Source organism: Geotrypetes seraphini, chromosome 11 (genome assembly GCF_902459505.1).
Source record: "Geotrypetes seraphini chromosome 11, aGeoSer1.1, whole genome shotgun sequence".
Classification (NCBI taxonomy): Eukaryota; Metazoa; Chordata; class Amphibia; order Gymnophiona; family Dermophiidae; genus Geotrypetes; species Geotrypetes seraphini.
In genome coordinates, this window is record NC_047094.1 from 21,369,769 (window position 1) to 21,385,068 (window position 15,300).

Sequence of the window (15,300 nt, forward strand, 5' to 3'; positions counted from 1 at the left end):
TAGTGAGGGATCTGCATACCAAGTTTCGTTCAAATCGGTCAAGCCGTTTTTGAATTACTGTGAGAATAGCAGCTTTTTACATTTTTTCCATTGACATGAATGGGTGAAATCTGATTTACTGTTTGTAGCTCCGCCCATGTGTGCAGGTGGGCCGCGAGACCCCCAGAACATATCACCCCAGGTAGTGAGGGATCTGCATACCAAGTTTCGTTCAAATCGGTCAAGCCGGTTTTGAATTACTGTGAGAATGGCAGCTTTTACATTTTTTCCATTGACATGAATGGGTGAAATCTGATTTTACTGTTTGTAGCTCCGCCCACGTGTGCAGTGGGCCACGAGACCCCCCAGAACATATCACCCCAGGTAGTGAGGGGATCTGCATACCAAGTTTCGTTCAAATCGGCAAGCCGGTTTTTGCGTGATCGCGGCACCATACACACACACAATACATACACACATAACGCTCCGATTTTATATATATATAGAAGATATATCTTTCCTTTTAACTGTTAAAGGAAAGGTTTATAAACTATAAAGAGTTTTTTACCTCATGCAAAATTGTCATTTCTTTAATAAGACATTAACTATTTTTTCTGCGGCCCTCCAAGTACCTACAAATCCAAATGTGGCCCCGCAAAGGGTTTGAGTTTGAGACCACTGATATAGAAGGTGCTCAGGAGAGGAAAAGTTCAAAAATAGCATCAAAATAAAAATTAAAGGGTGGGTGAGAGGAGGGGAAGGGTGGTCACTTTTGTGCTAGAAGGCCCCTCAAAACTAGCCCTGCCTGCCATCCTCCAGCTAACAGGACAAGGAGAGCAATTTTCTCAGACCCCCAAATCAATCGTGCGGCAGCATTTTGAATCATCTGCTGAGCTTTACATTGTTTTGCTCATAATCCCAAGCTCAATAAATCAATCTCAATGTGCCATAAGTGCATAAGAATTGCCAACTGCAGGGTGTCAAAGTCCCCTCCACGAGGGTTTTCGCAGGATTTCCCCAGTGAACATGCATGAGATCTAATTGTATCACTGCTTTCATTGTATGCTAATAGGATCTCAGCATATTTTGGGGGGAAATCCTGAAAACCCGACTGGGAAGTAGGCGGCCCTCGAGGGAGGGACTATGATACCACCTGCCATAGTGGGACAGAAAAGGTCCATTAAGTCCATAATCCTGTTGCAATAATGGTCCAACCCAGGTCCCAAGTACCTAGCTAGATCCCCAAATAGTAAAACCCCTTTGGAAGAAAGGTGGGAGAAAGGAGATTGATAGAGATATTTTAAATAGCTATGTGCAAAAAATACACATGAGGTGAGTCTCTTTCAGCTGAAGGAAACCTCCAGAGTGAGTGGGCATTGAATGAGGTTAAGAGGTGACAGGCTGAGAAGTAATCCTAAGGAAATACTTTTTTACAGGAAGGGTGGTAGATGCATGGAACATCTCCCTGAAGAGGTGGTGGAGACAGAGACTGTGTCTGAATTCAAGAAAGCCTGGGATAGGCACATGGGATCTCTTAGAGAGGGAAAGAGATAATGGTTACTGCAGATGGGCAGCTCTATGACCTCACAATGCGGGTGCACAGAGCCTTAGCCTATAGGAAGAGAAGATGCAAATGGTAAGAACTTAGCCAATAGAGAGAGGGGAGATATGATGAGAACGTTTAAATGCCTACAAGGCATAAATGTGCATGAGTCGAGTCTCTTTCATTTGAAAGGAAACTCTGCAATGAGAGGGCATAGGATGAAGTTAAGAGGTGATAGGCTCCGGAGTAATCTAAGGAAATACATTTTACAGAAAGGGTGGTAGATTGCGTGGAACAGTCTCCCGGAAGAGGTGGTGGAGACAGAGACTGTGGCTGAATTCAAGAAAGTGTGGGGACAGGCACGTGGGATCTCACAGGCAGAGGAGAAGATAGTGGATGCTGACGAAGGGCAGAATGGATGGTTTCTATGACTCCAAGTGAAGGGCTAGCATTATTCTAAGAAGCGTAACGAGCAGTTTAGCGCGTGGAATTTTGTGCGTGCGCTAAAAACGCTAGCGCACCTTAGTAAAAAGGAGCCCTTAATGCAGGGTGTCAAAGTCCCTCCTGGAGGGCCACAATCCAGTCGGGTTTTCAGGATTTCCCCAGTGAATATGCATGAGATCTATTTGCATGCACTGCTTTCATTGTATGCTAATAGATCTCATGCTTATTCATTGGGGAAATCCTGAAAACCCGACTGGATTGCGGCCCTCCAGGAGGGACTTTGACACCCCTGCCTTAATGTAGTCTTTTATTTGGTAGAAGAGTGTGTTTAGATACCCAATTTTGTGTATATGGGTCATATTTCTAATGATTCTTCTTATTACGATTAGTTATGATTTTAATTTCATCCTGTGGTAGGCCACACGGAGCTGTTAACTGGATGGCTGGGTTCTCTGTCTTTTCTGACTTTAACCGTGTTGTTCAGTCCGTACCTGACACCGCTGGCCCTTATGTGAGAAGCAGGGTATAAGCCTGAGGTAATGAAACAGTACACAGCTTGCTATAGTACATCGGCAATGTTTCTCCCAAAGATGCTATGAATTTGAGACCTTCTTCGTCCCAAAACATGGCCCTGCCTCGCTGCAGCCTTCTCCTGCTGAATTGCTGTTTTCTTAAGAATCATAACATAAGAACATAAGAAATGCCTCTGCTGGGTCAGACCCGAGGTCCATCGTGCCCAAGCAGTCCGCTCACGCGGCGGCCCAACAGGTCCAGGACCTGTGCAGTATTCTTCTATCTAATACCCCTCTATCCCCATTTCCAGTAGGAATTTGTCCAATCCTTTCTTGAACCCCAGTACCGTACTCTTGCCTTATAACGTCCTCTGGAAGCGCATTCCAGGTGTCCACCACACGTTGGGTAAAGAAGGAACTTCCTAGCATTGTTTTGAGAATCTGTCCCCCTTTCAACTTTCCGAATGCCCTCTTGTTCTCTTATTTTTCGAAAGTGTCGAAGAATCTGTCCCTCTCTACTCTCTCTATGCCCTTCATGGATCTTGTAAGTCTCTATCATATCATATATAAAAAAGAGAAGAAAGCCAGAGCATTAAACGGAACTACCACGAAAGAGGTTTTTTTATGAGACTTTTCTCAGGGTTTGAGATGCACTTATTGGGTGAGGACTGAATCGCAGCATCTGTTCTCAGTACTCATGTCTTTGAGGGATTTTTTCTTGTTTAGGTGAACTTCGAACATTATTGTGTAAGGCAAATTAAATCAGCTCAAGGTACAACATAGTTCATAGTTTTTATAGTTTATTAAAATTTTGATTAAACGCTTATTGCATTCGAAGCGTTGTATAATAGACAAAATGAGAATTGTAGCAAACAAGCCCGACATGGCCAAGTTTCGCCCCCACAGCTGTATCAGGGGGCAAAGCTAAAAAAATATAAATAGATGAAATTAAAATCATAACTAATCGAATAAGAAGAATCATTAGAAATATGACCCATATACACAAAAATGGTATCTAAACACACTCTCCACCCAAATAAAAGCATACATTAAGGCAGGGGTGTCAAAGTCCCTGCCCGAGGGGCCGCAATCCAGTCGGGTTTTCAGGATTTCCCCCCTGAATATGCATGAGATCTATTAGCATACAATGAAAGCAGTGCATGCAAATAGATCTCATGCATATTCACTGGGGAAATCCTGAAAACCTGACATGGATTGTGGCCCCTCGAGGAGGGACTTTGACACCCCTGCATTAAGGGCTCCTTTTATTAAGGTGCGCTAGCGTTTTTAGCGCACGCACAAAATTACCGCGCGCTAAACTGCTTGCTACGCTTCTAGAATAATGCTAGCCCTAAGATGTAATTAGATCTCAATAAGTTCGTGCATCATATTGCATACTATAAGACAAATTGGACCTTCAGCATTGAAATTGGCTTCACGACGCTTTAAAAAATTAGCATGTAGAAAAAGCCTCAGAACTCCACCTATATTCAGTGAAATATGAGTTACGGGTTATATAGGGGTCCAGGAACCTCATTAGCATTAAAAAAAAACCTCCACACTTACAAGCTATCAAGCCTTGTGCAATTGCAACAAGTTCCCATAAATAGTGACATAGTAAATGACGGAAGATAAAGACCCAAATGGTCCATTCTATCTGCCCAAACCTACACTCTATAATTTGATGATTTAATTTAAATTGTTCTTTTTCTTAGATGTTTCTGGGCCAGAAACCCAAAGCTCTGCCCGGTACTGCACACAGGTTCCATCTACTAGAGCAGGGGTGGGCAACTCCGGTCCTCGAGAGCCGGAATCCAGTTGGGTTTTCAGGATTTCCCCAATGAATAGGCATTGAAAGCAGTGCATGCAAATAGATCTTATGCCTATTCATTGGGGAAATCCTGAAAACCCAACTGGATTCCGGCCCTCGAGGACCAGAGTTGCCCACCCCTGTGCTAAAGTCCTCCGTCAAAGCTCACTCCAGCCCATCGAATAGAAAGACCTTTAGTGAAAAAAAAACAAACAGCGCTTATCTACCCCCTTTTACGAACGCAGCAGCGCGGGTTTGGCGCAATAGGAATTCATATGAGCGTCGGAGCAGATAACCGCCTGCCGCTGCTCTAAAAACCCCGCTATGCATTCATTAAAAAGGGGGTTAGTTTGGTGGGAGGGGGGGTCAGAGAAGAGGGCAAGGGAGGGACGCCACTTAACCTCACTAACGCCATTGTACGCAGTGTAACTATTTGATGTTTTATAATTATTTAAAGCAAAGGTTTATTTTAAAAAGTATTACCCGCTCAGTTCACAATGTAGAGTTACTTCCATGAAAACAATTACTTAAATAGCACTTTGGAAATCCCAATATTATTTGAATTATACTTGCTGATGTATGTCTGGCTTGTAGCACACAAATTTGAGCTCAGTTTATAAAACAATTGTACAAAAGGACTTTTTTTTTTTTTGCACATAGCCTGCCAAACATTTGAGGGAACGTTGGCTGAACGCTGTTTCTTAATTGTTATAGATATGCTATGTTACATCAGATTACTAGACCGCATAACCAGAAGTTCAATGCAGTTAACAAAAGATTACAATATGAGAAAATACAATAAGATGTAGGCGCCTCTTCTGTCAAACTGCTGGTGAGTCCGCGCTGAATGGCCCGCGCTGCTCCCGACGCTCATAGAGTTCCTATGAGCGTCGGGAGCAGCGCGGGCCATTCAGCGCGGATCTCTGCGCTAAAAAACTGCTGGCGCAGTTTGAATAGAAGAGACCCCTAGTTGTCAGAAATTATTGAAAAAAAGGAAGGGATTTATAACAGTTTTCTCAAATTGTTCATAAGATTAAGGGATGTAAGCAGCAATGAATGAATCTATGAAGTTACAGAAGCGACTCTCAGAATAAAAGGGAGAGCAGAGGTGTCTCGGGAGGCAAGTCCGTACGCCACGCTCATCAGCTTCAAAAGAGCTGCTATTAAACTGTCACAATTCCTATCTGGACATGGATGGCCTGGAGAGCGAGTTGTGCTGTCAGGGAGCACGCACGAACAGCATTTTGCTGGCGAGCCCATTGTCTCTTAAGTTTATGATCCAGTAGGTATGTTGCTGGCATGCCCATGCTGCTTGTCATCTGTCAGCAAATTACAAAGAAACCATGGCTGTCTGTGTCCCGCAGGGTGCATTTATAAACTGGAGTGTGCTTTTCAAGGAGATGGTCTGGCTTAAGATACTCTAGGGGAAAAAAAAATCTTCCGACGCAGGTGGGGATCATGAGAGGAGCCGCCGCCGCGTCTTTCACTAAAAAAATACAATACGGCAAGACAGCGCAGGGAACAGGGCAGACCGAAGCTCCGAATTGAACTGCCAGTTGGCTGGCTCCCTTACCGAGTTATTTTTCAGTTTACAGGTGCTGCCACGGCTCCTGTCACGAGCTGCACCTTGCTTCAGAGAAGACTTCCGATGCAGGCGAGGATCGTTAGTAGGAGCCGCGGCGGCACCTTTAAACTGAAAAATAACTTCGGCAAGGGAGTCGGCCAGACCGCGGGAAGATTAGGGGGGATGGAGAAATCCTGCTGCTGCACAGGGAAATGGGAGGGGGAGGGAATGCTGTGGCTACTGCACAGGGAAGTGGGGGGGAGGGGGGAAAAATGCTGCTGAACAGGGAAATGGAGGGGGAGGGAATGCTGTGCTACTGCACAGGGAAGTGGGGGGAGGGGGAAAAATGCTGCTGAACAGGGAAATGGAGGGGAGGGAATGCTGTGGTTACTGCACAGGGAAGTGGGGGGAGGGGAAAAATGCTGCGAACAGGGAAATGGAGGGGGAGGGAATGCTGTGGGCTACTGCACAGGAAGTGGGGGAGGGGAAAAATGCTGCTGAACAGGGAAATGGAGGGGGCAGGGAGAGAGACAGGCAGCGGGAGGGAGAGAGAGAGAAATAAAGACACACAGACATATATTCTAGCACCTGTTATTGTAACGGGCTAAAATACTAGTATATATATATATATATATATATATATATATATAATATATATATATATATATATTACCTCCAATAAATTGCTTCACTGTGTAGCCAAACAATGTCCAGAAACAATCCAATCATGTGAAAAAATATAAAAAGGAACTTATCTGACATCGACGTTCCCTTGTTGATATTGTCTCTACCGACGGGTTCAGAGCTCCATTTAAAAAACCCTTAATCAGGAACCCAAAACATCAATTCATGGGAGCACAACCTCTAAACTTAGCCTTTCAACATGGCAGGTGTGGGAAGGGGCCTAAATGTACAGCAGCACAGGTTAAGCAGTCTTAAGGTGGTATTAATTGGCCATATAAATACCACCTTAAGAATGACTTTTATCACATTCATGGGCGGAAGGGCCTAATATGGCCTACAGATGTGACAAGTTGACTTCTTGTGGTGGCTGAGGAGCTCAGCACAGGCTTGCCTAGATTAATGTTGTAGGGTTAAACCCCAAATGTGCAGTTTCCCACAATCCGAAATGCTTATTTTTAATGTACATGATAGCACACCAAGATTGTAATTTCAATTATTTAGAGCAGTCAAGATTTTAATTTGATTGCAACATCAAAAGTGGTTTCCCTTAGACTGGCAAAAATCTCCCCATTACTCTAAATCTGTAGTTTATTCAACACAGATGACTGATCATTTTTGTGGGGGTGATATTTATTTCACAATTTACAGCATGCCCTAAACAAGGGTACTGTACAGGTCCCTACCCCATAGGCGTCGGAACGGGAGAGGCCACAGGAGCCATGGCCTTCCCAAAGATTGGGCAGGCCTGCTCACTGACGTGGCGCAGTGGCTGCCTGAGGACTTACAATTACAACGCCGGGAGGAGGTGGGTGGGGGGTTCGGAAGCTGGTGATAGGCTTGCACCTGCACAGTAAGGTTCTACAGGGGCTAGGGCGGAGCTCCTGGGCCCCCCCCCCCCAAACCATGCAGCGTTCCGACGTCTCTGCCCTACCCTATAAGGAGGCTTCTGGAAATTTATTTATTTCTAAAATTTATAAACCGCCTACCCCTAAGCAGTTAACAGTAAAACATTCACATAGTTTCCAGACAAAATTACATAAAAACATGTTCAATTACAACACAATCACATATTAGCAGTATCCTCAAGACCTGGGGAAGCAGTAATTTAGCAAACTAATGCTAAAATTAAATCATCTTAATCATAATTCAAGATATCCTGACTAACTTGGCAGCACAAAATCAGAAAAAAAAGGCCTCAACATATAGTTCCATTGAAAGCAATGGAAGTAAAACCCGGAAGTCTCAATCCGTCTTCCTTTTCTGGAGCAGTATTGGTAACCCTGTGCAAATGAACTATGGTCCACGCTACTGCCACCACCACCAGTGGCAAAATCAGGCCTCAAACTATTAGCATTGGCCGTCTTATATGTTTTGGAGGGCAGTATCCCCTCCATGACCCCCCCCCCCAAAAAAAAAACAAACACCTCTTGATGCAATGGGGTGAAGCATTTGGCTTTGTTCTGTGAATTTTCTGCTTGTTCCTTCTATGATAACATGTTTTTGTTTCGTTCTTCAGGATACAGAGAAGGTCTTCTGTGGAAGCGAGGCCGTGACAATGGGCAATTCCTGAGTCGAAAATTTATACTCTCGGAACGGGAAAGGAGCACTGAAGTACTTCAACAAAAATGATGTGAGTGTCCGATGTCGTGTTCCTCAGTCCTGCTCGCTAAGGTTGGCCAGCGTTCCAAAAGAGTTCTGGGTTGCAATAAAAAGGTTCCTTCCTAGCCCCAGTTGCTGGAGCTTCACAGATGCCTTTACCTGTGATCTTTGTTTTCTGGAACTGGCCGACGCTCCCAGACTTTCTCCTTGCTGAGGCTGGAGGCTGATGAAATGTCTAAGACAGGGGGTAGGCAATTCCGATCCTGAGTGGAATAGAACGGGTACAAGTGGATCAATTTTTCACTCCGTCGAAAATTACAAAGACTAGGGGACACTTGATGAAGTTACAGGGAAATACTTTTAAAACCAATAGGGGGAAATATTTTTTCACTCAGAGAATAGTTAAGCTCTGGAACGCATGGCCAGAGGTTGTGGTAAGAGCTGATAATGTAGCTGGTTTTAAGAAAGGTATGGACAAGTTCCTGGAGGAAAAGTCCATAGTCTGTTATTGGGAAAGACAAGGGAGAAGCCACTGCTTGCCCTGGATCAGAAGCATGGAATGTTGCTACTCCTTGAGATTCTAGAATCTTGCTACTCTTTGGGTTTTGGTCAGGTACTAGGGATCTGGATTGGCCACCGTGAGAACAGCTTGATGGACCATTGGTCTGACCCAGTAAGGCTATTCTTATGTCCTCGAGAGCCACAGGCAGGTCAGGTTTTCAGGATATCTACATTAAATATGCATGAGATAGATTTGCGTCTCAAGGAGGCAGTGCATGCAAGTCCATCTCATACATGCTTTATGAATTGAAGAACAGGACCATCATGAGGACAGAGAGGCCTGACGATTGTGTTTAAGAAACTGTGATTCTCATGTTTGAAGCCTCTCTGGCTAGATGATCACGGACTAATGAACTCATGAACTAACCAAGATCCAGTTTTGGATAAAAGTAATCACAATGACTGTAGATATGTGTGAAAGTTGGGAAGCGAGTGTGAGTGTGAGTGATGGGGATTGGGTTCACTGACTAAATTATTCTATTATTAATAAATTAAGTATTGGTAAGTTGTAAAAGTACTGTAATGAAATGAACTGTGGGAGATAAGATTAAAATTGAATTGATTCAGATAATACTTGTTTGTATTAAATATTTAATAGCTGGCTTTAAGAAACTGAGTTATATATATTCACTAGTTTTTTTAGCCCGTTACATTAACGGGTGCTAGAATAGATGTGTAGACTTAGGCATTTCTTTTTCTTTCTTTCTTTCCGTCTCCCTCCCCCTTTCTTTCTTTCTGTCTCTTTCCCTGGCCCCCTGTCTGTCTTTCTTTCTGTCGCTCTCCCTTCCCTCTGTCTGTCTTTCTTTCTTTCTGTCGCTCTCCCCTTCCCTCTGTCTGTCTTTCTTTCTTTCTGTCGCTCTCCCTTCCCTCTGTCTGTCTTTCTTTCTTTCTGTCTCTCTCCCCCTGTCTGTCTGTCTTTCTTTCTTTCTGCCCTTCGCGGTGGCAGCCCCTCCCGCATCCGTCCCCGCGTCCCACGCCTCTCCGAAGGGCCGGCTCCAAAGAAAATGCTACCCCTCTGTCCAAAGCCGCCGCGGCAGACCTCCCTCAAGAGGCGCACCAGCGTCGGAAGCCTTGACAAAGGTAGTCTCTCCTGGGCCACGACGGAGAGGGCAGGGTGTGCTAGCGGCCGGCAGCCGCCACTTCCGCACCACCTTTCGCCTCAAGCCACCGCGGCCTCCTCCCGGCAGCCGCCGCTCCGTACTGCCTTTAGAAACTTTGGCCGGTAGGGCCATATTGTGAGGTGGAGAGCAGGGAAGGGCGCGCATGCGCACTTGTCTTGCCACATCCTGACAGAAAAGGGATCAGGGAACACGCGAGGCAAGTGCGCATGCGCGGCTAGCATTTTATTATTTAAGATTGTGGATATCCTGAATAACCTGACCTGCCTGTGGCTCTCGAGGACCGGAATTGCCTACCCCTGGTTTAAGAGGTGTACAGGAGTTCCAGGAAACATGGCTCTTAGAAGGATTTAGGAAATTTAGGCAAAGAGGTTCTTTGGTTTTGGTATATGAATCTGAGAACACCAAGTGATGCATCTCAATGCATCCTTCTCTACATCTGAAAATGTTCCCAGACAATGCTTTGGTCATTTTAATCTGAAAAAACACGATCATATCACAGTGTATATTAACAAAAGCTTCACTGGCTACCGTTTGAGGCTAGAGTGTTATTTAAATTTGGATGTATTTGTTTTAAAAGTTTTATTTGGTTTAGCACCGGCTTACCTTGTTTCTCATTTTAGTTTTTTTATTTTTAAGAAAAATATCCGTAGATCCGGCTGGTTTTATTTTCCTTCAGCAAATGCATGTCGTTACAAAAAAATTTTGGATAGGACCTTAGCGTTCCAAGCAGGATTAATGAATTCATGGTTGAATCTTCTCATTTCTCCATTTCTTACTTACTATCAATTTTGCAAAGATCTTAAAATCCATTTATTGAAACAATATAATATACATTATTGATTTTCATATTATCATGTAATTAGAACGCACTTTTAATCTTTTTATCTATACTTATTTTAGTTTATATTGTCTTTTTTTATTCATTAGTTTTAATGCTTATATTAGTTACTCTGATTTTATTATGTATGATGTTATTATCATATTGGATACCGTGCACCTAATTGTGTAAACCGCTATGAACTGCTGGTTAGGCGGTATATAAAAATAAATAATTATTATTATTATTAAATTAACTCCAGTCAGTGACGTAGTAAGAGGGAGGGACAGAGGGCGCAGTCCTCCCCGGGCGTCGTCTTGGTGGGGGCACCTGTACCCGACCTCCTCTCCGCTCCCCCACTCCTTCCCTGTCCCTCCACTACCATGCATGCACACCCCTTCCCTTCCCCCGTACCCCTGTAACGTTCCCGGCACGAGCAGTAACCCCAACCTGCTGCTCGCCCCAGCGTCGACTCTTTCTCTGATGTCACTCCTGGCCCGCGCCTCCAAAGGAGGCCATGTCCGGATGTCAGGTAACTTACTTATTACTAACTTGTGGTAAAATCTGGGCTTAATGTGGAGTAAAGCTATTCCAAGAACTTACCACCTACAAGACTCAGACTATTGACTTAACATTAAAGACTCCCTTTACCCCTTTTGTTTCTTTCTTCCGCTTTCTATTAGTTTCATGCAATGTATCCTTCCCATTTACCCTTATGTAGCATGTTACGTCCATGTTGTTTACGTAAGTCTGTTTCCCACTTTTTAATATTTTTTACAAGTATTTTTTAATTCTCTGTATAATTGTAAACCGCTTTGCTTTTTAAAAGCGGTATATCAAATAAACTTGAAACTTGATTTTCCTGCATGCCAAACCCAGTTTTAACATGGCGCTTTGATCTAAACGTCACAGAGTGGAAGGTTCAAGGATGCAAACAGACCTCGTATATGTTCATTGTGGAAATCCATAAAACCAGGCTGGGTCATGGACCTCAAGGACTGGATTTGAGGACCACAGTTCACTCTTAGCCAGGGGTTCTCAACCCAGTCCTCTGGATACACCAAGCTAGTCTGGTTTTCAAGATAGCCACAATTCATATGCAACAAGGATGATAAAAGGCATGGAAAACCTTTCATATGCTGGAAGGCTACAGAAGCTGGGGCTCTTTTCCCTGGAAAGTGGAGACTTAGAGGGGAACATGATAGAGACTTATAAGATCATGAAAGGCATAGAGAAGGTGGAGAGGGACAGATTCTTCAGACTAGCAGGGACAACAAAAACAAGAGGGCATTCAGAAAAATTGGGAAAGGAGACAGATTCAGAACAAATGCTAGGAAGTTCTTCCTCACTCAGAGGGTGGTAGACACCTGGAATGCGCTTCCAGAAGAGGTGATAGGACATAGTACGATATTGGGTTTCAAAAAGGGATTGGATGATTTCCTGAAGGAGAAGGGGATTGAAGGGTATAGATAGAGGGTTTACTATACATGGATATTAAATGATTAGGGAATAAAAGATTTAGGTAAAGGATCACATACAGGTCCATGGACCTGAGGGGACGCTGTGGGAGTGGACTGCTGGGCACGATGGACCCCCTTGTCTGACCCGGCACAGGCATATGCTTATGTTCTCCATTGTATGCAAATTTCTCTCATGCATTTTCAGTGTAGGTGTCCTGCAACCCTGTCTGGCTAGGTGTGTCCTGAGAACTGGATTGAGAACTCCTGCTCTGAATTGAGCGGGAGTCCTCCCACTTCAGTACTGCGAGTGGGGAGGGGGTGGTGTTTCAGTATCACATTTTCAGTAGTGACGGGCAGGGAACCTGTCTGTCTCTAGCAATTGAAAACACAGTATTGAGGTCCCCCTGTCCTAGGATTTTAGATAATCCTTGGGCCAGCCCTGACAATCTCCGAAGTTTTAAGTATGATAACCTGTGTCTAGTAATCAGAAAGAAAAAAAAAATAAAAGGTTAATTTTGTGTCAAGTTCATCTTTCATGTCTTATTTCCTCATTTTATGGGAAATGTCGGCAATCTTGTAAGGTAACCTCAGTTCAGTGACTTCTCTCTTTAGTGAGCATGTGACCGTTGGCGTCTCAGCCTTATATGTCACTGTTCGTTGCCCTCCCTACCCAGACCACAGTGAGTTCCCATAACAAGAGTGTGGCTCCGGACACAGTTTTTAGAACCAGTGTGAGGTTTGAAGGATGTGAAAATGTGAAGAGTTTTACTCTTGGGAATCCCAAAAAACTCCAGACCTTCACAGGATCATTGCTATTTCCTAGACAGAATGAGTCAGAGCCAGACAACCAATTTTAGGTGGACCTGAGCCCAAAGAGAGTGGACATCTCTCTCTTTTCCCCTCCCTTACTACCCTCCCCAGCCTGTGCTGAAGCCTCTCTCTCCTCTCCCCCCCCCCCCCCCACAGCTCATGCAGCAGATTCTCTCTCTCCCACCCTTCCTAGGTTTACCAGATTTTGAGCCTCAAAACCCTGGACACATGGCACCAACCTGTTCTGCCTCCGGCCCTATTCTGTTCCACCCCCCCCTCCAGCCCTGCCCCCACAAAGCCTCCTCGCTTCTTCCCTGATGAGCTCCAGCTGCGTCTGGAGGGCCTTGAGCACACTTGGATGTGTGTGAAATCACTCGCTCATGTTCAAAGGCCTTCCAGATGCAGCCAGAGCTTGTCAGGGCTTTCCAAAACCCAGACAAACTGCTAGGTTTTGGAAAGTCCGTCTGGACACCTGGACAGTTCTCTGAAACGAGGACATGTCCAGGTTTTCCCGGACTTCTGGTAACCCTAATCCTGTGCAGCAAATTCTCTCTCCCTTTCCCATCCCCCCAGCCCATGCAGCAGATTCTCTCTCTCCCTCCTAGTCCATGCAGCAGTTTCTCTCTCTCCTTCCCTCCCCAAGACCCCAGGGTCCACCAAATGCCCTCCCATCTAGCGTCCCTCCTTTCATTTTTAAAATCAGCCACTCCAGGGGGCCTCTGTGGGCTGGGATGTCCTTCCCTTCTTCCCAGTTTCGAAGACCACCTCACCTGTAAAAATGCAAGAAAGTCATTGGCGTGCCAGCAGTTCTCTAATGCTGCTGTGGCCTCCTTGGAACTGTTCCTCTGCCGCAGTCTGCCCGTGGAAACAGGAAGTTGCATAAGAGGGTGACGGACCAGGTGAGGGGTGCTTCGGAACTGGATGGGGAGAAGAGAAAGACAGCTCGGCCCATGGGGTCCCCTGAAGCTGTTTGGCCCAGGGCAGCTGCCCTGTTTTCCCTCCCCACTGCCTCTGACTGGGGGCACCTAGGGCCTCATATTCAGTCAGCATCAATCAGTGTTTTGTTGACTACCAACCAGTGACGTACTAAGGGGAAATGCCCCGGGTGCTGTTTTCGTGGGGGGCCCCAGCTCCTCTTCTCCTCTCTGCCCCCTTCCCGCATATCTCTTTAAATGTTCATCGGCGGGGGCAGCCTATTCTACTTGCTTCTCATGCTGGCGTCAACTCCTATCTCCCATCACATTCTGGTCGCGGAAAGTTGCTGCTGGCGCCGGTGAACATTTCAAGGGATATGCCATGGGCAGGGGGAGGTGCCCGAGTGACGGAAAAGAGTGAGAGGCACCCAAGTGGGGAGGAAGAGTGGGGGGAGCGCATGTCGCAGCGATGCCAGGCGCCGCTGCCTCAGGTGCCAACCTCCCTCGCTATGCCATTGCCACCGACCAATGCTAAATCCGGAAATTCAATGCCAGGCCATGTCCATGCATTGAATTTCACGTAGCTGGTTAAGTGCGATGCTCAGCATTTTACTAGCCATGGGCTACCGCATAAAGATGGAACTGACTTCTGTGTGGTCCTGTTTATATAGTTCACCTGGCTGGTTAAGTTCTGAATATCACCAGATACTTACTTGTTAGCTGCCTTTTCATCAAGAGACTCACCCAGAGCAGTTAACTGGCCAAATGTTGAGAATGAGTTCAACACTGAAATGGTTGTTTTCAGCGGTGATAACCAGTTAATTGCCATTGAAAATGATTGGTTAGCGTTGAACAGCTGCTCTAACTCAGTGGTTCCCAACCTTGTCCTGGAGGACAAAATTTGTAACTTTTCCCCCCTTTCCCTCTTTTCATGTTTGTTTTTAACATTATATATAGGGATCTTTTCTGTTTTATGTAATTATTTAACAAATATTTATTTAGCTGTTATTAATGTACTACTAATATGACTATGTGTTCCCTTATAATCTGTTTTTAACTGTACATCGCTTAGAATGTTTTAAATAGGCGATTCATCAAAAATAAAATAAAGTGAACTTGAACTTGAACTTGACCACCAGGCCGTTCGGGTTTTCAGGAAGGCCCTAATGAATATGCATGGGGAAGATTTGCATGCCGGACACCTCCATTATATGCAAATCTCTCCATGTATATTCATTAGGGCTATCCCAAACATCCGACCGGCCTGGTGGTCCTCCAAGACAGGGTTGGGAACCACTGATCTAACTGACCAGAAGCCCATCGATTTTAGGCACCCAGTACTAGTAACCAGGTGCCGGCACAGAATAGGATTTTGCGCTCAGTATCCAAGGGCCTTAAAGGTAGGGTTACCAGACGTCCTGATTTTCCCGGACGGCTTTTCAAAACCCGGCACTTTGTCCGGATTTTGAAAAACTTGGAACA

At 45.1% G+C, this 15,300-nt stretch overlaps 1 protein-coding gene across 1 annotated transcript in view; it reads left to right on the top strand.

Annotated features, from left to right (window-relative positions):
* The window catches only part of ADAP1 (ArfGAP with dual PH domains 1), a 113,861-nt gene that overhangs the window by 80,442 nt on the left and 18,119 nt on the right, over positions 1 to 15,300 (top strand). Inside the window, 2 exon segments of the mRNA XM_033914916.1 lie at positions 8,053 to 8,135; positions 8,137 to 8,166. Of these exon segments, the coding sequence (XP_033770807.1) occupies positions 8,053 to 8,135; positions 8,137 to 8,166 (113 nt within the window).